General features: G+C 43.3%; 1 protein-coding gene across 6 annotated transcripts in view; it reads right to left on the reverse strand.

Annotated features, from left to right (window-relative positions):
* SSH2 (slingshot protein phosphatase 2) overlaps nucleotides 1–23,403 on the reverse strand; it is a 379,616-nt gene that overhangs the window by 37,512 nt on the left and 318,701 nt on the right. For 3 of the 6 annotated variants that reach the window (XM_082245092.1, XM_082245088.1, XM_082245090.1), the window contains 5 exons: nucleotides 20,464–20,528; nucleotides 13,605–13,726; nucleotides 2,507–2,572; nucleotides 747–812; nucleotides 469–663 (listed from right to left, as the gene is read on the reverse strand). In XM_082245092.1, the coding sequence (XP_082101218.1) occupies nucleotides 469–663; nucleotides 747–812; nucleotides 2,507–2,572; nucleotides 13,605–13,726; nucleotides 20,464–20,528 (514 nt within the window). Of the gene's footprint in view, nucleotides 1–468; nucleotides 664–746; nucleotides 813–2,506; nucleotides 2,576–13,604; nucleotides 13,727–20,463; nucleotides 20,529–23,403 lie in introns of all 6 variants that reach the window. The other 3 variants (XM_082245091.1, XM_082245087.1, XM_082245089.1) reach the window with 1 other exon arrangement.

The following is a 23,403-nucleotide window of genomic DNA, read 5'->3' on the forward strand; positions in this document are numbered from 1 at the left end:
CTGCAAATGCCCATGTACACAAGGCCTGAGGCTGACGCAGACGTGGGCTGGCAACATTGTGTGTGATTAAATAAAGAGACTTCAGTCAAAAGACAAAATGTCCTTACAGGATAATTCTATGGCAAAGTATATCAGCAAAGCATCTCTCATGCTTGTGGAAAATGCTGTTCTATGGAAGACTGTGGTCCTTCCACATTGAAAAGCATCTAACATCCGGACCGGACCACTAAGCTCACATCACACTGGTAAAACATTTGAACGGTTTTGTACTTTAATTTGCAGACAGCAGTGAAAATCATCAGTCAGACCTCAGCCTTACTTGATTTGACTTTTGCCATATACTTCTCTTTTCTAGAGAACAGAAAACACTGGATAGCGAGGTAAACAAAGCTGTTTTAGGTTTTGAGAATCAGTCTAATTCCAGAAAAAAAAAAAAAAAAAAAAAAAACAACATGGCAGGTAACTTACACATCAGTGAAAAGCACAGGAGAATCAGAGCGATGGGACTGCACATCCTGCATAGCATTCCATTCGTTGACTGAAGTCTGGTCAGAGTTGATATGACTCTCATAATAACTAACCCATGTTAGGAAAAGGCTGCCTGGGTAGTAATTGTTGGCACGGGCTACCTCGCAGGCTTTGTGCAGGCTTTGCAGTGCAGACCTGAGGAATAACAGGTTTACGTGAGTGGAATGTCCAACAGAAACTTTGTGTTGTATAACCCTTGGTGCCCACAGCTTACTTACCACATGGCTTGGACAGACACTGGCTTGAAAATGTGAATCCTGTTATCTGTTGACACGCTGAACCCCCTAGGAAAAGCAAAGAGAAAACATTTATTCTCTTCCAAGGAAGAATAAAAGTTATCACAAAATGCTGAAGCAAAGCAAATCATCAATCCTCTTTAGCTTGGATGAACATTATGGGTATATTAAATCTTTCTATATTCTGATAAGCCCATCACATGCCTCCAAAGTAAGAAAAAGGGGAGCAAGAGGAGAGCTTTGTTTACTGAAACAAAGATAATAATAATCATAAATGAATCCTTATCGTACAGAAACTTGATCTTCTCTGTCCGTGACGAGGGGTTGGCTGGTAGACCGCGAGAATGACTATATACAAAGTCAATCGTATACAACCAATGCTTGCAGAAAGACTGATCGCAGTAACAGCTACAGTAAGGTTGGCCATGCAGGAGTCATGTTGACTTGATTCTCACATCCACACCCCCCACCCCTGAGCTACTGTATTCTGACAGCAGGGAGATTTCCCCGCTATAAGAATAAATTGATCAGCTCAGCCACCTAGAACAGGCTGGTTCGACCAACTGGTGTACGACCAGCCTGCCTATATATGGATTGAAAGTGGTCCAGTCTCTGTTAAAACCAGCCAAATTTAAATCCTGAATGGCCAGCTTAAGCACCAACAGTCAAGGCAGCCTTCCTCCTACAAAGGTGATTATTGTCTTTTGCTTTGCGTTACAAGTACAAGCCTTTTGTTTTTTGCTAGTGCGGGTTGCAGTAAAGACAGGGTTGATGTGCCGATCCTGGCGCATTGCACTCTTTACCTGTACCATTTTTTTTTTTTAAGTGAACGTTATTGAAATGTTAAAGTGTTGGTCAGCGTGCAGTATTTGCACCGAGCTGCAAAAAAAAGAAACTGCATGAAGTATTCTTTTTTTCAGTGGAATGAACCAGCCACACCGGAGACCGGGAATTTTGTCTTTCTCTTGCTGTATTGGTGCAGTGGGCTGCGCTGGAATAGCCGCCCAATACAGTCCCATCGCACCTGGTGTGAAAATACCCTTACTGAGATTTGAGGAGGCCACTAACTATTAAATTGAAAACCTTAAAATGTTTCAAAGGATGAGTACCCTATATTTCTTCATCTGCTGATTACACCATTGCATCATGTGAGTAAAGTCTGTGGTACCTGCCTCAAACCTGTCCAGCTATGACATGCTTAGAAGCAGTGGTCACAGTGGAGCGAATTATGGGGATCGGGATTCAAAGCATGGAGCACACAACAATTTGTATGTAAAAATGGGGTAATCCTATGTGGTAAGTTTCATGCCTAAATTTTTTTAGCTATAAAAGGAAGTATTATTTATGCATGGACAGCTGAATAAACAGGACTGGCTTCAAAGACGCCACAGTACACTGCTATGAAAATGTATTTTCAACAACTAAAAATCAAAATCAAGTGCTAGGGGCAATAAAATGACCCTGGCTTAGGAAGCATATGCAATGAATTAACGGTGTTGCTTATTCAGCTATGTTCCAGTGCTCTGAGAGACATGGGTACAGTTAAGTGTCATCTGGAACTGTGTATGTGGGACTGACTAGGATACAGTAAAAGGTCACTTGAGGAATTGGCGAACGAGGAGTGACATTATTAGGAGTGAAGAACATGTCGATCATACCTCTTAACCAATGTAATACCTATAAGAAAGTAGTGTTTAACATGTTTACAAAGAAAAACGTGCCATAAATTTATTATTTCTTACCCATCTCCATCCAAATGAATAAGTGTGTCACTCCAGAGAGGAAGAACGAGCCCCATTGTACAGGAACTGCTAAAATAGAAGAATAAAAAAACAGGTTATAAACCAAGTACTAAGAGAAGTAGAACACTGCATGCTGCTTTCTACAGTTCAACTGAGCAATGGTTGTGGAAATACATGTAATAAGTAGTTATTATATGCCTGGAGAAATGGAAATGTGACCCAGACAAAGCATTAAAGTAAAAAATATCACTGGCTCCAAACGAGACAACATTGTATTCCTGTACTAAATACTGAAATTAAGAGGAAGATTACCTCCAGTATTAGTAGTTGTGCATGGCACAGACTAACAAAGTAAAATAACATTCTGATTTATGGATGGATTATTGTGGACATGAGCGCTTGTGTACATGAGCACACACTATTTCAATTCAAATTCTGCATTTCAAGAGGTCAAAATGGCTTCCTAAACTGGGATTGGAAGTCAGCCACCAATGCAGCGCAGCCCTTGCTTACTGCCTGGCTGGGTCCTCTCCAGATCTTCGGTTCATCGGCTATACATATGATGAGTTAGCAGCTTTCATAGTACTGCCCAATTCTTCCATGTGAGCTGGTTGCAGAAGTTTTCATCTGCACTTGTTTTTGGTAGTCTTGCACTCCTGAGGTCTGGAAAGTATTCTTTCCATTAATATGTGCAAGCAGGAACTTAGAAATTGTGACCAGGCAGATCGCTAAAAATATTCCTTTTAACCAAGTTATGTATACATTAAAAGATTGTTAAATGCATATTCAATAAGAATAAGTAAATCTGACTTGATAATAAACACCTGCATTTTTCTGCACAGCGGTGGTTAGACTGAGAAAGTTACCCACAAAGTTTGAATTTTGAGCAACAGGTGGCCCAGCAAGCACCAATTGGCTTGACATAAATCAATTTGGAGAATAGACTAAACCAGATAAAAAAATTTTGGTCAAACACAGACTGTCCTATTAGATGCAGTCACTGTTTAGGTATTCATGCAAGTCACAGCTGCCTCAGATGACTGAATACAGTACAGGGAGTGCAGAATTATTAGGCAAAGTATTTTTGAGGATTAATTTTATTATTGAACAACAACCATGTTCTCAATGAACCCAAAAAACTCATTAATATCAAAGCTGACTATTTTTGGAAGTAGTTTTTAGTTTGTTTTTAGTTTTAGCTATTTTAGGGGGATATCTGTGTGTGCAGGTGACTATTACTGTGCATAATTATTAGGCAACTTAACAAAAATCAAAGATACAGTATACCCATTTCAATTATTTATTTTTACCAGTGAAACCAATATAACACCTCAACATTCACAACTATACATTTCTGACATTCAAAAACAAAACAAAAACAAATCAGTGACCAATATAGCCACCTTTCTTTGCAAGGACACTCAAAAGCCTGCCATCCATGGATTCTGTCAGTGTTTTGATCTGTTCACCATCAACATTGCGTGCAGCAGCAACCACAGCCTCCCAGACACTGTTCAGAGAGGTGTACTGTTTTCCCTCCTTGTAAATCTCACATTTGATGATGGACCACAGGTTCTCAATGGGGTTCAGATCAGGTGAACAAGGAGGCCATGTCATTAGCTTTTCTTCTTTTATACCCTTTCTTGCCAGCCACGCTGTGGAGTACTTAAACGTGTGTGATGGAGCATTGTCCTGCATGAAAATCATGTTTTTCTTGAAGGATGCAGACTTCTTCATGTACCACTGCTTGAAGAAGGTGTCTTCCAGAAACTGGCAGTAGGACTGGGAGTTGAGCCTGACTCCATCCTCAACCCGAAAAGGCCCCACAAGCTCATCTTTGATGATACCAGCCCAAACCAGTACTCCACCTCCACCTTGCTGGCGTCTGAGTCGGACTGGAGCTCTCTGCCCTTTACCAATTCAGCCACGGGCCCATCCATCTGGCCCATCAAGACTCACTCTCATTTCATCAGTCCATAAAACCTTTGAAAAATCAGTCTTGAGATATTTCTTGGCCCAGTCTTGACGTTTCAGCTTGTGTGTCTTGTTCAGTGGTGGTCGTCTTTCAGCCTTTCTTACCTTGGCCATGTCTCTGAGTATTGCACACCTTGTGCTTTTGGGCAATCCAGTGATGTTGCAGCTCTGAAATATGGCCAAACTGGTGGCAAGTGGCATCTTGGCAGCTGCACGCTTGACTTTTCTCAGTTCATGGGCTGTTATTTTGCGCCTTGGTTTTTCCACACGCTTCTTGCGACCCTGTTGACTATTTTGAATGTAATGCTTGATTGTTCGATGATCACGCTTAAGAAGCTTTGCAATTTTAAGAGTGCTGCATCCCTCTGCAAGATATCTCACTATTTTTGACTTTTCTGAGCCTGTCAAGTCCTTCCTTTGACCCATTTTGCCCAAGGAAAGGAAGTTGCCTAATAATTATGCACACCTGATATAGGGTGTTGATGTCATTAGACCACACCCCTTCTCATTACAGAGATGCACATCACCTAATATGCTTAATTGGTAGTAGGCTTTCGAGCCTATACAGCTTGGAGTAAGACAACATGCATAAAGAGGATGATGTGGTCAAAATACTCATTTGCCTAATAATTCTGCACTCCCTGTAGTCGGCAGGTGCAGATTTCGGCTGATCGGCTAATTTACCTCATTCAGCCCACCGGACTGAATAGAGAGCTGTGTATGCCTAGCCTTAGCGGTCAGCATTTTGCCAATTGCAGTCTATTGCATACAAAGAAGAGGGATGTGGAGGAATGACCCCTATCAAAATTCTTCACAGTCCAATCACAAGCTGTGTGGGTTCTGATCAGGGTGTAGTGCTGAAAGGAGTTGTAAAGGCAGGAAGGTGAACTTAATTCTATGCATTAAGCTAAAAAGGCCTTGTGTGTTTAGCAGCCGTCCAGTACCATCTAATACTTACCTGAACCCAATCTCTATCTATCGATGTCCACGAGTCTCTCGACCTTTAGGAACTCTCCGTCCCGATTGGCTGAGACACAGAAGTGGTGCCATAGGCACCCACTGCTATCAAAGTCAGTTAACCAATCAGGAAAGAGAGAGGGGCAGGGCCAAACTGCAGCTCCGTGTCTGAATGAAAACATGAAGCTGCAGCTCAGCTTGGGTGCCCCCATAGCAAGCTGCTTTCTATGGGAGCACTCCACAGGAGGGAGGGGCCAGGAGAAGCAAAGAGACCCGAGAAGAGGATCCAGGCCACACTGTGCAAAACCAATTGCACAGGGCAGGCAAGTAGAACATGTTATTTAAAAAAAAAAAAAAAAAACACGAGACTTTACAAACACGTTAAATGCAGTGTTATCTACAGAGAGATCCAAAAACTGTTTTATCTAGGTGGACCTGGATAACAAGTGTCTAAAATGTCAGCTGCCTGGCTGGTAAAGTGATCAGAAACAAGCATGCAGGTAATCAAAGTACTACCAAGGGTTGTGGCAGCCAAATAATTATCTTTATTAGGTGAGGTCAGTAAATGCAACCTCAGAGTTACTCAGAGTTACTCTTTTGACAGGTTTACTTTAATTGCATGCAATCCAAACATGCAGCATTACAAATTAGCTGTCTGATTGCTATGGGTTAAGCCTGGTACACACTAAATTGATTTCCCCGTTTCACCCAGCAGCCTGAATGGAACAAAAACTGAGAGATCGCTGTACTAACACAAGTTATGTTCGTGCAGTGATCTCCCCAGCTGTGCTATGGTGTTCTGACAGGGGGACCGCCCAGCTGCCAGAACACACTGGTTCACTGGTCAGTGCTGGCAGCCAATCAGATGCTCGTTTGACAGATGCTGGTTGCGAGATTGGCCTCTGCAGCTCCGAACACAAACGTCGAAAGTCAGCCAGTTTCTACTGCACCAGCTAATTTAGGCCGATATTCGGCCTGTGTGTACCCATCATTGCTGTACCATGTCCATTCCTTACTAAGTCGTCTGTGATAACTGCAAATGGATTCCACATTTTTAAAGCTCTTCTATATCCAAATTTCTTATCTACAAAGGTAAAACAGGCTTTGACAATATGACTGCTGAAGTCTGCAAAGTTTTAGGTGAAAACCATTAGCCATTTCGACCCAGCCACTGCTTCTACTGTAATCTGCACCTGACTGACCTAAAGAAGTCATTGACAAGTCGTGCGCCCTGCGAATGTGATGAGTCCATGGAAAAAGAACAAGGCATCTCATGGTGTGAGGGATATTTTTAGTGAGAACTGATTAAGGAAGCCTAGCAACCCACCTAGAAACTTGTCATAAATATTGAGGTCCGTAAGCCTTCGAAACTTGACCTGTAGATCTAAAAACAGCTTGGCCACTCTAGGCGGCTCTCTGCTCAAGGAATCTATCATCACAAATAATGGACATCACCTATGCTTAGCATCCACTATTAAAGAAGTACAAGCCGTACTGAATGCACACCAAACTTTTTTTAAACCAAGTCTGCAGAGCAAGAAAATGCATGAAGGACTCCAAAAAAAACCCCCCTTCAATTTAGCAGTTCAGCTGTACAGCTCATGTCATGAATGGCAAACAAATTCATGGCTATTATTCTTTTGCTGCCCCACAGCAAAATAAAGGATGTAGGCTTTGAACCGACTGACTGCTATAGGCAATGGCTCCAATTTTCCTTGACCCAGAAACCAAACTGCAATAAAAGCTCAGCCCTAACCAGTTTTTCTAATTACTATTAAAACTATTATTAAGTGGAGAAGGGTAAGAGCCTCTGTCACATTTTTATTGATCTGAGTACACAAATGGGTAATTTTCATTTCCCCTTATTTCATATCCTGGTGACACCAAAAGAATGAGATATATTCTAAATGGGGACATAGGCCACAATACAACCCTAAAGGACTCCAACAATGCCTACTACAAGCAAATACAAAAATTAACGAAGATTAGTTAAAAACAAAAAAATGTTTGTTTTTATTTTACAGGTTGATGGCGTTAAGGGCCGGTTCACATATGTGCGGCTGCGGCGATCGCATATAATATCGCAGCGCACTGCTCCTTCATTATATGCGATCGGCTGTGCGCTGCGAATTCAGCCATACACTCTGTATGGATAAATTCGCACTGCACCCGCACAAAAGACGCACAGGATCCTTTGAGCCGCATCAGGATCGGATCGCACAGTGGTTCATACTTGTGCGATCCGATCCTGTGGGAATTGTAAGATCGCACTGCGATATGCGATCAAACTGGGGGTGTCGTTAAGATTACATTGACACCCCCAGCGTATCGCATATGGCAGTGTGAACTGCCAAGGGTGCGTTTGCGATGTGGGAACAGGCTGCAAATTCGCAGACTTCCCGCATCGCATAAGTGTGAACCGAGCCTAAAAGTGCACAACTTGTAGCATAATGCAACAGTCATTAAATATTTTTACATTAAAACTGTCAAATCCTGTCCTACAGGATTCACTGGAACGAACATGTCTTTTTTTTTTTTTAAATGAAAATATCTAAGCTGGACTCCAGGAACTTTTATTTAAATATATTCCGGAATAGCCACAAAGGATGCAAGTGTAGTTTTTGTGCACCAAATGCCTTTACAAACCCAGTTAATACTTTGTAAAAGCAGTGGTGACATCACAGTGCTGTACACTGTAGCCTGTGCAGAGAGCAGAGCTATGGGTGGTACCCAGCAGGCCTGCAGAAAACTACTGGAAGGGGTGGAGACAAGACCAGTCCCCCTGCACAAGAAGAGGGAGCAGCAGTGACTGGTCTTTATTACAGGAAGCTCCTGTACAGAGGCAAAGTCGCACACTGGTTTACTGCACAGATCTAAAAGAAATAGACAAAGCGCACCAAGCCTAAAGAAAAATACAAATCAGCTTTAAAAAAGTAAAACTCTTACAGTACAAGGATAAGAGAGAAGTCCATTTCTAAGGGGATATTCCTTACAAGAAGATAATGAAGGATGTTGCATCATTATGACCTGGGGAAAAGTTAACCGCAGCACTCCCAAGTTCCTACTCTGCATGTTTGAAGTGTCCAACAGTAAGATCCACACCTGTCGGATTCCTGGGGGGGATTATTCCCAGAACCATGTGCCTGAAGTGCAACTGGATAAAAGTTTAGAACTGCTAACCTGTCAGAAAGCACATCTCCCCCTTTTATGGGAAGTTGTCTACGTAACAAGCCTGGCCAAGTTTCAGAAGGACAGTAAGCTAGCAGATATAGAATATGACGGATAAGCCTACGAGTCTATAATTACTTTGATCCGGAAAAAGCAGTTGCTTGTTTGAAGATCAGCAAAACTGACCTAACCCACACCACAGAAAAAAAAGCACAGGAAAAATCATCCTATACTCTGCTAAAACACGAGTGTAAGGATGTAATGAACCATTTTGACATGGCCTGTTTAGGCCCCTAATATTAATCTTCCTCAATCTGGTAGGTAGGCTTCACCTATTAGTTCTGGTATAGTTCAAGGATAACTGCCCCTTTCTTACCATGTTGTACCAATAAGTAGGGTGCAAAATGGTGCCAAGCCATGTTACGGTCAAGGTATAGACCAGAGGCTGCAAGAGCCTGTGCATTGTACCCACTATCTGCTGAACCTATGCAAAAATTGATTAAATGTTTTTTTCTGCAAGTATGGGTGCATTTATTTATTTATTTTTGCAAAAGGTAGACTTGGTCTTTAAAACAGAACTGCGTTAACATCTTTGTTTAATAGAGCCGTACATTAACAATCCCTGCTTTTTGTATGCTTGAACAAAGAACCTTCTATGGCTGACTGCTAATTTGTGTACAACCGATACTTTCATTTTCCAATATGTAATGGGTGGAGGAGAGCAATGGGTGGAAGAATGGAGAGGGAGGAGAGCAATGGGTGGAAGAATGGAGAGGGAGGAGAGCAATGGGTGGAAGAGAGGGAGGAGAGCAATGGGTGGAAGAGAGGGAGGAGAGCAAATGGGTGGAAGAGAGGGAGGAGAGCAAATGGGTGGAAGAGAGGGAGGAGAGCAAATGGGTGGAAGAGAGGGAGGAGAGCAAATGGGTGGAAGAGAGGGAGGAGAGCAAATGGGTGGAAGAGAGGGAGGAGAGCAAATGGGTGGAAGAGAGGGAGGAGAGCAAATGGGTGGAAGAGAGGGAGGAGAGCAAATGGGTGGAAGAGAGGGAGGAGAGCAAATGGGTGGAAGAGAGGGAGGAGAGCAAATGGGTGGAAGAGAGGGAGGAGAGCAATTGGGTGGAAGAGAGGGAGGAGAGCAATTGGGTGGAAGAGAGGGAGGAGAGCAATTGGGTGGAAGAGAGGGAGGAGAGCAATTGGGTGGAAGAGAGGGAGGAGAGCAATTGGGTGGAAGAGAGGGAGGAGAGCAATTGGGTGGAAGAGAGGGAGGAGAGCAATTGGGTGGAAGAGAGGGAGGAGAGCAATTGGGTGGAAGAGAGGGAGGAGAGCAATTGGGTGGAAGAGAGGGAGGAGAGCAATTGGGTGGAAGAGAGGGAGGAGAGCAATGGGTGGAAGAGAGGGAGGAGAGCAATGGGTGGAAGAGAGGGAGGAGAGCAATGGGTGGAAGAGAGGGAGGAGAGCAATGGGTGGAAGAGAGGGAGGAGAGCAATGGGTGGAAGAGAGGGAGGAGAGCAATGGGTGGAAGAGAGGGAGGAGAGCAATGGGTGGAAGAGAGGGAGGAGAGCAATGGGTGGAAGAGAGGGAGGAGAGCAATGGGTGGAAGAGAGGGAGGAGAGCAATGGGTGGAAGAGAGGAGAGGGAGGAGAGCAATGGGTGGAAGAGAGGGAGGAGAGCAATGGGTGGAAGAGAGGGAGGAGAGCAATGGGTGGAAGAGAGGGAGGAGAGCAATGGGTGGAAGAGAGGGAGGAGAGCAATGGGTGGAAGAGAGGGAGGAGAGCAATGGGTGGAAGAGAGGGAGGAGAGCAATGGGTGGAAGAGAGGGAGGAGAGCAATGGGTGGAAGAGAGGGAGGAGAGCAATGGGTGGAAGAGAGGGAGGAGAGCAATGGGTGGAAGAGAGGGAGGAGAGCAATGGGTAGAAGAGAGGGAGGAGAGCAATGGGTAGAGGAGAGGAGGAGAGCAATGGGTAGAGGAGAGGAGGAGAGCAATGGGTAGAGGAGAGGAGGAGAGCAATGGGTGGAAGAGAGGAGGAGAGCAATGGGTAGAGGAGAGGAGGAGAGCAATGGGTGGAAGAGAGGAGGAGAGCAATGGGTGGAAGAGATGAGGAGAGCAATGGGTGGAAGAGAGGAGGAGAGCAATGGGTGGAAGAGAGGAGGAGAGCAATGGGTGGAAGAGAGGAGGAGAGCAATGGGTGGAAGAGAGGAGGAGAGAAATGGGTGGAGGAGAGGAGGAGAGCGATGGGTGGAGGAGAGGAGGAGAGCAGGGGTGAGCACTGCAACTTTCGATAATATAATTGGCATATATCATAAATCTATGACTGCAGCTCACTCTGTTAGAACACCACAAAGTCTTTACGCAACTTTTGGCCAACATGCCAGCTAGAACGTGAACGGAGATGCTGGGAACATGCTGGGAACTGTAGTACCTCAACTGGAAGGCTACAAGATGTAGTGAACCCATTGCATGTGTTCTACAAGTCTGTTCAAAAAAGTGAGGGGTAACTTTGTATTTCAAAAACAAATAATCGTAATGGTTTGGATGTTGCTTATTGTCTGAGGTAGCCAGAAGACTACTAACTGCGCTCTATATTTTTAGTGCACTTGGATATAATTTGCATGGCATTCAGAGCGAAACCAAAAATATTCAATAAAAAAAATGTAAAGAAATTTAGGACAGCTGCCCATTGTGAACATATCCTTGTCACTGCTCCCAGCTATGTTCCCCCTTTCACAAAAAAAAAAAAACTATTTTTTTTCTTCCCCTAAATCTATGTACTGGAGGACAGAGCAGTAAATCACTATTTCGGAGACTTCTGGTAAGAGAAAAATAAGAGGCCTGCGTTCAGAGCCCACTGGTGACCATAATATCACGTGCCAATCTAGTGTCAAAAAAATAGGAGGGGAGCCGCTATTACACCATGTGCAGGTGGGGTTTCAAAACAAGTAGGGAAATATTTTCCATAGCAACCAGACTGTGCGGCTATGAATAACATTTCACTGGAGATTCTTGGCATAGCAGTTGCCTGCTTTTCCCACTGGCTGCTGGCTGGAGCAGAGGAAGAGAAGTGAGGAGGCTCCAGCTGCCAGGGAAAATGGAAACAAAACTTCAGGACATTAAAGCGCTTCAAGAAATATAAAAAGTAAACAGGAGCTTCAGGCGTGAAATTTGTGCAGGATAGCGAGCCGCAAAAATGTTTTACCATCACGCCACTGGAGCCTGGGTCACATGATTAAAGTGGAATGATCCAACTGGCACCACGACACAAGGGAGCCTATTATTAGCCATGGAGGGAATGGCCTACACTGTACATGAGGAAGTCACAAGACTGCTTAAAGTCATGCACATGTACTCATACTAAATCTGCCAAAAATATACATCAAAGTAGAAGTCCAACTTAACTACTCTAAGCAGAAATCCTTTAATTTCAGTTCAGTAATTTTACACAGAAAATGGATTACTACAACAATCCATTCATTATAGCAGGGAGAACCATGGAACCCAACGGTGGCTACTAAGAAATATAATAGTTTAAAATGGCATCCTATAGAGAATATCAAAAAATATATTAATTGTGCCCAAACCGTACCCAGCAAATCTACCTTTTTTCTTTAATTCCTCCTGAACAGCAGTTCAAATCCTGTACCTAAAGCCTCAAAACAGTTTATCTGCAGGGTGTGTACTTCTAAGGTAGTGTGTTTTCAACCACTAGTCTCAATAGATTTCTCTCTGGTGGAAAGGAAGCTGCACCTGAAGATCTTGCAGTGCAAAGAACTTCATTGCTACTACTTTGTTCGTTCTGTGGTCTGTGGATGTGAGCTTTTTCCACCTTTCCTGATGCTGCTTTATTATTAATTCTTTTAACCTGAACTCAAGGGATTAACAAAAATCCTCCCTTGCAGTGGGGTTGCCCCACATTGCACGGATTAAATTGTTCCACCGCACTGTTCGACTGCTTGACAGCCTTTTCTTTTCTACCCCCCAGCAGTCGCAAGTCCTCTGACATCGGGTACAACGCAACGCCCATAGCCCTACACTGGACATGAGGGTGCTGAGAAACAGTCCACCACCAGAGTGTAGGGGAGCACCGGTCTCTGGGGGAGCTGGGATTAAGGTAAAATGCTTTTTAACAAGTATTTAACCCTTGCAATGCATGAAAGTCACTATTACACTATGTGGTGCTAGGCTTTAAACTGTCATCGCACCATTAGTCTTGGGGGGGGGGGGGGGGGGGGCTGGGAGAGTCATTCAGTGGAAGGCTAATCATTTTGTAATAGGGATAAAGATCAGCTGCAGGACAACCACAGATGTATATTGGTGACTAGCCCTTGTTAGCATTTTTTGGGGCACAGCTTCTACAATTCAGGTCCACTTAAAAGGTGTGCAAGCCCTGTGCAAAGCTAGCGCCAGACTATACAGCTTTCTGCTTTAGAGCCGGTTCACATATGTGCGGAGCTGGTTTCAGTGCGATTGGTTCAGTTTCGTTTAGCGGTTCAGCTGCAAATTTGTTAAATGTATGACACTTGAGTCCTGTACCATTTTCAGTCCAATTCAGGTGCAATTTATTTTAAAAAAAAGTGCACTGTGGCCGGCCTGCATACATGGGAACCAGCTCCATAGAAAGCCAGCTTAGTTCACGTCATGCGAATCAGATGCGGTTCAAAATGCCTCCAATTCGCATAAAAATGAATCAAGCCTAAGCTAAGAAAGAAGGCACCAAAATTAGCGATTATTAGACATTGCGACATAAGTTTATTAAGCAAAAATTTTTCTATGCTGTACTAATATGTAAACTGATCTCAATTTAATGTATGTGACTGATTTGATTAAGCTCTCAGTAAACTGAGCTTTCCTGAATGTTGAATTGCAAGACAGCATCATAATAAGAATTATAGAATGCTGTAGAACCCACATAACGACCTCCAAATCAATACCTCAACTTTGATGTCAAAGCAACATTTCCTTACTCTGGTAATGATCAAAGTGAATAATCAGTGTATTTATAATTACCTGTCATTGCAAGCAAAATCCATCCCCAGCACTATGCTTTCTTCTGTGTCCTGCCTTCCATTAGTGGATACAACAACCATATAACGTGTTCGGTTCTGGTAGGTGCTTTCCAACTTTACGGCCTAAAAATTGAACAAAGGTAAGAAATAAAATAGGTGCAATTCTACAAAAAGAATATTTAACAACAGCTACAAAGTAGCAGATGTTCAACAGAATACAAATGAAAATTATATATGCAAAAGGTTCAGGTGTGAGGAAAAAAAAAAAAGCCTTGAAAAAGAATAATAAATTGTTTATAAGGTCAGGGGGTCTCTTAACCGGTGCAAGTACAAAAAATATTATCTCCTGTGTGTGGCTGAGCCCATATAATCCAGAAACAAAATTGCACTAAAAGCTGTTCTATTCTACTATATGCAAGTTAATACATAGCTGGCAAGAAAGTCCGTTATCGATTTAGGATTACAAATTACATAGGTAAAATGTTGCATGGGTTAAATGGTCTGACTTTTTCATTTGGTCTAACTGACCATCCAAAGCAATCTAACATGACATTTCGTTGTTGATCAAGAAATCGCATGGGAGGTCACAGTCCAATGGATCAGATACAGATGAAGTTGTAGACAATGTAGGCTATGTGGGACTTTAAGTGAGACACCAGCAGGTATGCCCAGCATCTCCATCCCTGTATCGGAAAAAACAGGGATGGAGACCATAGCATGATCTGCTTGTCTCATGTAAAGTCCCAAATATTTTATGAAATTAGGGATGGAGGCACTGAGCTATACAGGCAAATTGCCTCATATAAAGTCCCAATCTCTGTTTTACACTGCATTGGAGTTGTATGCTTTTCAGCTGGTCGTTTTCAGTTTGTACCATCTTAAGAAAATTGCTATTAGAGCACTGAGATACTATACCAGTCGTGGATGGAAGTGGGTTGGGGGAAGTTTGGGCTGCTCCCTCCCACCTGCCTCCTATCCACCCATTAGCAGCCATGTGCTCCCAGAGTGGAGACACTCAAATTTAAAATTGTTAGGACTGCAGATAAAACAGGGTGCCGTGTTGTGGCTCTGCAGCATATTACACATGCGTTTGCAAATGCGTGTCAACTAAACCCCTGTTCTTTATTTATATCATGAGACAGGTCTACTTGGTTGGTGGCAGACTGGAGGGTGAGTACATCAGACTGGGGGCTGGCTGGCTTCCATGCACCTCTTTTAATCCTTTTCAATTAGTTTTTTCAGATACAGATGAAGTTACCCATTGGCCTAACTGCAATAAAAAGAATAGAACTGTCCGGATAACTAAGTACATAATACAATTAAAGCAGAAACATCGTGAAATACTTAATGATGGGATTAGCAACTGGCCTCCTCAGTTCCCAAACCTTTACAGTGTTGTTAAAAGAGGGGAGGCTACGCTGTGGTAAACATGGCCATGTCCCAACTTTTTTGAGACATATTGCTGCCATCAATTTCAAAACTACCTTATTTTTTTCTTAAAATGTTACATTTTCTCAGCTTAAAATTTGATGTGTTTTTTTTTTTTATTTTCTACTGAGAATAAAATTTGGGTTTATGAGATTTGCAAATCATTGCGTTCGGTTTTTCTGTAGATTTTGCACAGTGTCCCAACTGTTTTGGAATTGGGTTGCACAAAGCCTACTCTACGGGACTTGTCACACCATGTAGAGAAAGGCCAGTGAGACTCCCATCCATGATCTTGATTATCTGGGGAAACAAAGCAAGCCAGCCAGGGTTTACGGAATATACTGCATAATGCAGAAAAGTGTTATCTTCAGGAAGGGAGAACTTCCTGCACAGTGTACCATATCAAAGAGGACATCTGCAGCACCACTAGACACACCGCAGGGATTACAGCCTATTGTGTCCACACACTCAATGCAAGGCATCAGCGGCTCTAGCTCTGCTTCATCTAAAGTGTGCCCAGTCAGGGCTGACGCTGCAGGAACATGAGCGTGAGCAGTGCCAAGTCTCCGGGAAAATGCACACTGCTGGATTGTGATTCCAAGAAGCTGACTTGCATCAGTAGTAGAGAGAAGAGAAAAGGAACAGCAAGACAATGCCAAATAGGAAGCTACAAGAGTTGGGGGTCAGGGGATAAAACGCATGCTTTTCTTCCTTGTCGTTTGGAGGACTCCAGCCTCAATTATTTACATAAATTGAAAAGGCAGAGAGGCAGCTCATTTTATTTAAAAATGCTTGACACAGGGAAGGGGCATGCTGGTGAGTGAAGAATGGACCAGATCACTTAGCTGAGCTTCAGGAGAAATAGTTAAAGCCTAGAGAGGCAAGCCATATAAATAAAATAAAAGCAATGAAGTAGGGTAGCATTGATCACTTCTACACATTGAAATAAACTGGCCTACAACATTCCTGAAATACATACACAGGCCTGCAATTAAATGTGTCAGTCTTCAGATCAATCCAGGCCTCAACTATTGGTGGTCCAGGCTGTACCTGGGACTTCAGCCCTTGGGGGGCTGAGGCTGCACTCAGGGCCTCCGCTTCTACTCAAGTTAAGACCAAAGGCCTGTCCATACACAGCGGTGTGGGCTGAAAAGAGTAGTTTACCCAAAGCTATAGAGGAGTGCAGTTCGTTCTGCACTTCCGGGACCTGTTTTCAGCCAACAGCAGGCTAAAGCCCGCTATCGGCTGTTGTCACTCAGCTGGTTCAGAGTTGGGAAAGATCTGGAAATTGAAAGTCGGGATCCACCCAGAAGCCTAGACCAGCACCTGGATTCGTAAGCCACTGGGAGCCTGAACCAGCTGCTCCTGACCCCTCCACAGACCAACGCTTCAAATGGAGGGGCAGAGCAGAGAGCCACTGACAGTCACCGTTCCCTGCTCAGAGCGAAGGGGTAGAACTGAGCGATCAGTAGTGTTTGGTCACCCAGTTCTTGGTGAAGAGACGGTGGGGGACAGATGCAGCACCGGATTGAAGTTGCATCCACCTAAGGGAGTAAAAATCCAGTTTTTTCCCCCAAAAGCCATACTTCTCTTTGAATGATCAAAATCAACTGATACCGCCACCCATGCTTACAACATGGATGGAAGAAGCTCCATTGCTGGCTATTGTATTCAGACATTTGTGGCTGCCAAACAGTGACTGCATTTGGTAACTCAGCAGATTCATACATCAACTTTCAGTTGAGCTGGGCGATGCTTGCTGGGCTACACACAAATTCAATTTTAGTTGATTGAGCAAGAATAATCGGAAATTGAAGCCATTTATGAGGGCCTAACGGCCCTTTCTCACATGGATTGCATGGATGCATTGATGGATGAAGAACGGACATCAATGCATCTCTATGGAAAAAACGGATGATCATCCATTTACATCTGCTTCCGTCAACATTTCTTTTTTTTAACGGATCCAAGACCTATTTTTCTTCCATTAAAAAAACGGATTGAATGAAAAACAGATGTAACAATGGACAAACAGTCCGTTTTTGCATGAAAAAATATCTCTGGGACTCAAGTGGTTAAGGACTTAAGTTGGCAGATGTAAACAAAACAGGTGAAAAAAAAAAAGGATGGAAAACATGATCCGTTTTTTCTTTGAACTGATGAAACCAACAGTCCGCATGTGTGCAAGGGTCCTTACACACGGGCTTTATGCCTGGCGGACTCAGGCCATGTTTACAGTGCTCCGCCCAGAGGACAACATTTTGCTCAGTGGAGATCAATTCGCCGATCCCCACTGAGCAGGCGGATGACAGGTCCATCTCCGGCTCTGTGTGCTGGGATAGAGCTGTTAGAGCCCAGCTCTCCTCAATGGGAGATCGGATGATAAACGGCGGACCGCCTGTCTGTTTTCACCCGATGCTATCCGATCTAATCCTCCAGACGGATGGAAAATAGGGTTTCCATCCATCTAGATTTCACAGACAGGATCGGATCAGATAGCAGCGGATGTCAGCAGACATGTCACCACTGACATCTGCTGCTCCATAGGGATGGATGCGACCTGATCGGAAAGCCCGTGTGAAAGGGGCCCTAAGCCCCAATCTTTACAGAAGCCTAAGGCCCCTTTCACACTAGTGCGACTTGTCCCGCGATTTAGGACCGCAAAATCGCATGACAAGTCGTTTTCCATTATTTTCAATGAGCCCCATTCATATCAGTGGGTTTTGAAGTCGCACCGACTTCAAAGTAGTTCCTGCACTACTTTGGCACGATTTTAATGCATTTTGAGGTATATAGCCATAACCATTGCTTTCAAAATTGCGGCAAAGACGTGTCAAAATTGCGTCGCATAAGTGTGAAAGGGGCCTAAATTGGAGGCTTTCTGACTTCATTTTACCTTTCCTGTTCCACGTGCTTATTCCAGGTCAGTTTTTTCATAGTATTGAAGCCAAAAACCAAAAGACAACTTGCAGTTTTGAAATTTAAAAAAAAAATAGCATCCATCCACTGCAAGCGGTTTTACATTTAAAAAAAAAAAAAAAAAAAACATGGTCTGGATGATTGTTGCCATGTCATGCTAGCATTATAAATCATTTCATATCCCGAGTGTGTGCTTTTAATTAACAAAAAGAGTTTCTATGTAACATATTAAAGGAATGCAAGAACAGTAAAATTCAAGAAAACAATACATTTCAGCATACAAATAATTTTGTCTACACTAAGTAGATGACGGAGATAAATGTGGGATTTTCCCTGCTCACCACTTCCTCATTAAAGGTAGTTGAAGCATCCTTCAATACAGAACAGAGGTGAGAGAGACATACTCAATATTGCTATCCAGTACAATGCACATAGAAGTAGGCAGCATTACAAGTGTGTGCCTAAGACACTGGGTACATTAATGCAGGGGGTGGTGTGGTTGTGTGTGTGTGTGTGTGTGTGGTTGTGTGTGTGTGTGACTGTGTGTGTGTGGTTGTGTGTGTGTGTGTGTGTGGTTGTGTGTGTGTGTGTGTGTGGTTGTGTGTGTGGGTGTGTGTGGTTGGGTGTGTGATTGTGTGTGATTGTGTGTGGTTGGGTGTGTGTGGTTGGGTGTGTGATTGTGTGTGGTTGGGTGTGTGTGGTTGGGTGTGTGTGGTTGGGTGTGTGTGGTTGGGTGTGTGTGTGTGGCTGTGTGTGTGTGTGTGGTTGGGTGTGTGTGGTTGGGTGTGTGTGTGTGGTTGGGTGTGTGTGTGTGGCTGTGTGTGTGTGTGTGGCTGTGTGTGTGTGTGTGGCTGTGTGTGTGTGTGGCTGTGTGTGTGGCTGTGTGTGTGGCTGTGTGTGTGGCTGTGTGTGTGGCTGTGTGTGTGGCTGTGTGTGTGGCTGTGTGTGTGGCTGTGTGTGTGGCTGTGTGTGTGGCTGTGTGTGTGGCTGTGTGTGTGGCTGTGTGTGTGGCTGTGTGTGTGGCTGTGTGTGTGGCTGTGTGTGTGGCTGTGTGTGTGGCTGTGTGTGTGGCTGTGGTTGTGTGTGGTTGTATGTGGTTGTGTGTATATACGGGGAAGTCCGTGTAACTTAATCAAATTATCATGGCAGGAATTACATATGAAAAGGAAAAAAAATAAATAAATATGCTGAGAACACCAGACGGAAGACCGTGCTTTGTGCTCTCCTGCTTTCAGTGAACAGAGATTGCAGAGTGGACTAGGCCACAATATGTCTTCCAGCCCTGCACTCTTTAAGGGATTGTGCACACCACTGGCTATTATAAAGCAGCTGCTGGTGTGCACTGTGAAGGGAGCGGTGCCGTTGCATTATAAATGATGCATCACACAACTTACGTTTTTTTCCAACCTTATCAAACTGTCACAAAGTGACATGTTATTCATCTTTATTCACTGCAGCGAGTTGCGATGTGGTGTATTGAGTTGCAAAAAAAAAAAAAAAATAGTGCATGTCCTATATATTTTTCAGTGCACAAATTGCCTTGTCTATGAGTTGGGAGTGCGTTGGGCAAGGCTGCATATGGTGTGAACAGGCCCCCAACACCATCAATATTGTGTACTGTGCTTCACATCTTTCCAGAAAATGTACAGTATCTATCAGGGGAAAAAAAAGCAAGATAAGCATCACGACAGCTATTCCAGAAAGGAGGGTGAGAGCCAACATGTATACTGCGCACATAAAACAGACATTAACGCATAATAAAACTGGTTCCGAACATTGTCTTGTACAGATAGGAGACGGCAGGAAAATCCGGATGGGTGCGGTGCACAATGAAGGCAGGTCTGCAGTCTTCTGCAGCTTTTGAATAACCTTGGGCAGCTCTCAGTGACAGCTCTCCAATACAAGTTCCCACGTGAGACCGAAACTTCAAAGCCTGTTATTTAATATGAGTATCTTCTGGATGTGTACACCCCTTGGGCAGAGATTCCTAAATATTAAGCTATGCTAAACTCCACATGCAGCAGAATTAGTAATCTATTGAGGAGACGCATCATCTGTAGACGGTAATACTTTAATGTGTATGTTCCGACACAATGTACATGCTTGTAATATATGAACACTGCCTGTAACTGACTTGTCTGAAAAAAAATACATAACAAAGGTTACCCCAACATTTCATATTCCTGATGTGTTTGTTGTACCATGTACCAGGCATTCTGTTCCCTTTGTTTTGCTTAATTTGTGTGAAATCACTAGTGATCCCTGCCAGTCCCCCTGCTTTCCCTATTTCAAACTGACCACGCCAGGCATGTGAGAAGGTCCATCCCACCATGGTCAGTTTTGTGGCTTTGCTGGGAGCACAGCCTGCCTGTGTTGTAATGGTCAGACTTGTGCTGACATGGCCAAGATCTGGATCCTGGCAGGTAATAATGTATACTGTGTAGAAATAATACAGGAGGCCTGTTGGCGATGGGATCAGAAGAGATGCACCCGAATAAACACAAGACACTCACCAAGCGGATGTTGTCCTCTGGGCGGAGCACTGTAAACATGGCCTGAAGGTGTTGCTGGAGGTCCCCTGAAATCACGGCAAGCAAAGCGGTGTCATTATTAGTTCATTACTCATCATCATTATATAGAAATCGACATCACAAGATCTAACTAAACATTGCATCATGAAAACATAAGACTGTGTAGTCCTACTACATGTGAGCCGGCCAATGACAAAAACTCCTTTGGATTTCTGAAAGAAGAACTGCCTGTGTTGTCCAAAGCTATAAAATTCATTAAATAAACTGACAAAACATGTCCGGAAAGGGAAACTGTCCTTATTCTGAACAGGAAGTGTGCGGATAATGGCTTGGATCCACAGCCTACTTTTCCTGTCACACTGGTGATAGTGACAACTCCAAGCAATGACTTCCATTAGGTCAAGCAGCTGTCCCACACTGGTGACCTTCACCCATGGCAGGATCATTAGTATGACATGGGGATTCTCATTTAACTGTTAAGGACAGCATCCAACAAAATCTGCAAACCAAGCTTTTCATATGGACAGAACACACTCAGCGTCCCTCAGTGCCCATCACATAAATAGAAATGTACCCAATATGGCACACAGCTGAAACCCCAACTCCACGCAAATGGCTGCATTTACACTAGAAATACATATTTGAAATGCCTGCACTGCCAAATGATCTGTAATTCTGTCTAGCCACTGTTATGACTACTGCACCTCTGCCAGACACCACAGCCAGGAGGGTGACACCACTTTCTCTGTTAAACAGTTAAATACAATGTGTCACCACCCAACTTCCAGCTGGCTGATTGGTCAAAGAAAGAGCTGAAACACGTCAATAGGTCATCAAATCTGCACTCTCCTCCCTGTCATCTATATGCTGAATATTTCCTAGCACTATCCCTCCCTCTTCCCGTCTAAGTTATGCTGTACAGGGGATGACTGAAGGGCAAATAATAAAGCTGGGTACACACTATACAACCTTTTTTAGCTTTTTTTCCTTTAGATTTACCAAAACCATATAATATGAGATCAAACCTATACACTTAATTTGAATGCAATCAGGCAGGAATTTGCACTACATACAGCTGTGCTGATAAGTTTACATACCCTGTCAGAATCTATGATTTCTTGACCATTTTTCAGAGAATATGAATGATGACACAAAAACCTCTCGTTCACTGATGGTTAGTGTTTGGCTGAAGCCATTTATCATCATCAATCAACTGTGTTCACTCTTTTTAAAATCATAATGACAACAGAAACTACCCAAATGACCCTGATCAAAAAAGTTTACATACTCCAGTTCCTAATACCGTGTATTTCCCGCTTTAACATCAATGACAGCTTGAAGTTTTTTGTGGTATTTGTGAATGAGGCTCCTTATCTTCTGCGATGGTAAAGCTGCCCATTCTTCCTGGCAAAAAGCCTCCAGTTCCTGTAAACTTTCGGGCTGTCTTGCATGAACTGCACGTTTGAGATCTCCCCAGAGTGGCTCAATGATATTGAGGTCAGGAGACTGAGATGGCCACTCCAGAACCTTCACTTTATTCTGCTGTAGCCAATGACAGGCCGACTTGGCCTTGTGTTTAGGATCATTGTCCTGTTGGACTGTCCAAGTACGTCCCATCCGCAGCTTCCGGGCTGATGAATGCAAATTTTCCTCCAGTATTGTTTGATAACATACTGCATTCATCATGCCATCAATTCTGACCAAATTTCCTGTGCCTTTGTAGCTCACACATCCCCAAAACATCAGTGATCCACCTCCGTGTTTCACAGTAGGAATGGTATACCTTTTATCATAGGCCTTGCTGACTCCTCTCCAAATGTAGCATTTATGGTTGTGGCCAAAAAGCTAAATTTAGGTCTCATCACTCCAAATGACTTTGTGCCAGAAGGTTTGAGGCTTGTCTCTGTGCTGTTTGGCGTATTGTAAGCGGGATACTTTGTGGCATTGCCATAGTAATGGCTTTCTTCTGGCAACTCTGCCATGCAGCCCATCTTTCTTCAAGTGCCTCCTTATTGTGCATCCTGAAACAGCCACACCCCATGTTTTCAGAGAGTCCTGTATTTCACCTGAAATTATTTGTGGGTTTTTCTTTAGATCCCCAACAGTTTTCCTGGCAGTTGTGGCTGAAATTTTAGTTGGTCTACCTGACCGTGATTTGGTTTCAACAGAACCCCTCATTTTCCACTTCTTGATTAGAGTTTGAACACTGCTGCTTGGCATTCTCAATTCCTTGGATATCTTTTTATATCCCTTTCCTGTTTTATACAGTTCAGCTACCTTTTCCTGCAGATACTTTGACAATTCTTTTGCTTTCCCCATGACTCGGAATCCAGAAACGTCCGCACAGCACTGGATGAAAGATGCAAGGGTCTGTCAGGAGTCCAGAAACTCGTTGACCTTTTATACACATACACTAATTACAAGCAAACAGATCACGGGGAGGATGGTTACCTTTAATAGCCATTCAAACCCCTTTGTGTCAACTTGTGGTATGTTATCAGGCCAAAAATCACCAGGGTGTGTAAACTTTTGATCAGGGTCATTTGGGTAGCTTCTGTTGTCATTATGATTTAAAAAGAGTAAACACAGTTGATTGATAATAAATGGCTTCAGCCAAACACTAACCATGAGTGAAAGAAAAGTTTGTGTTATTTTCTCTGAAATATGGCCAAGAAATCAAATTCTGCCAGGGTATGTAAACTTATGAGCACAACTGTAGTTGAAGGTAAATCTAAAGGAAATTTAACAAAAAAAAAGTTGTATAGTGTGTATCCAGCTAAAGACTAGTGTTTATCTGCCTGGAGTTCAGCTTCATGGTACAATTTTCTTTGTTTATATATTATGTGAAAAGACGCATAACTGAACCGAACACAAAGAATGTCAGGAATGTATTGTTGCTTTACCTACACTGTATATAATAAT

Source organism: Pelophylax lessonae, assembly GCF_965119305.1.
Source record: "Pelophylax lessonae genome assembly, chromosome: 2".
Lineage (NCBI taxonomy): Eukaryota > Metazoa > Chordata > Amphibia > Anura > Ranidae > Pelophylax > Pelophylax lessonae.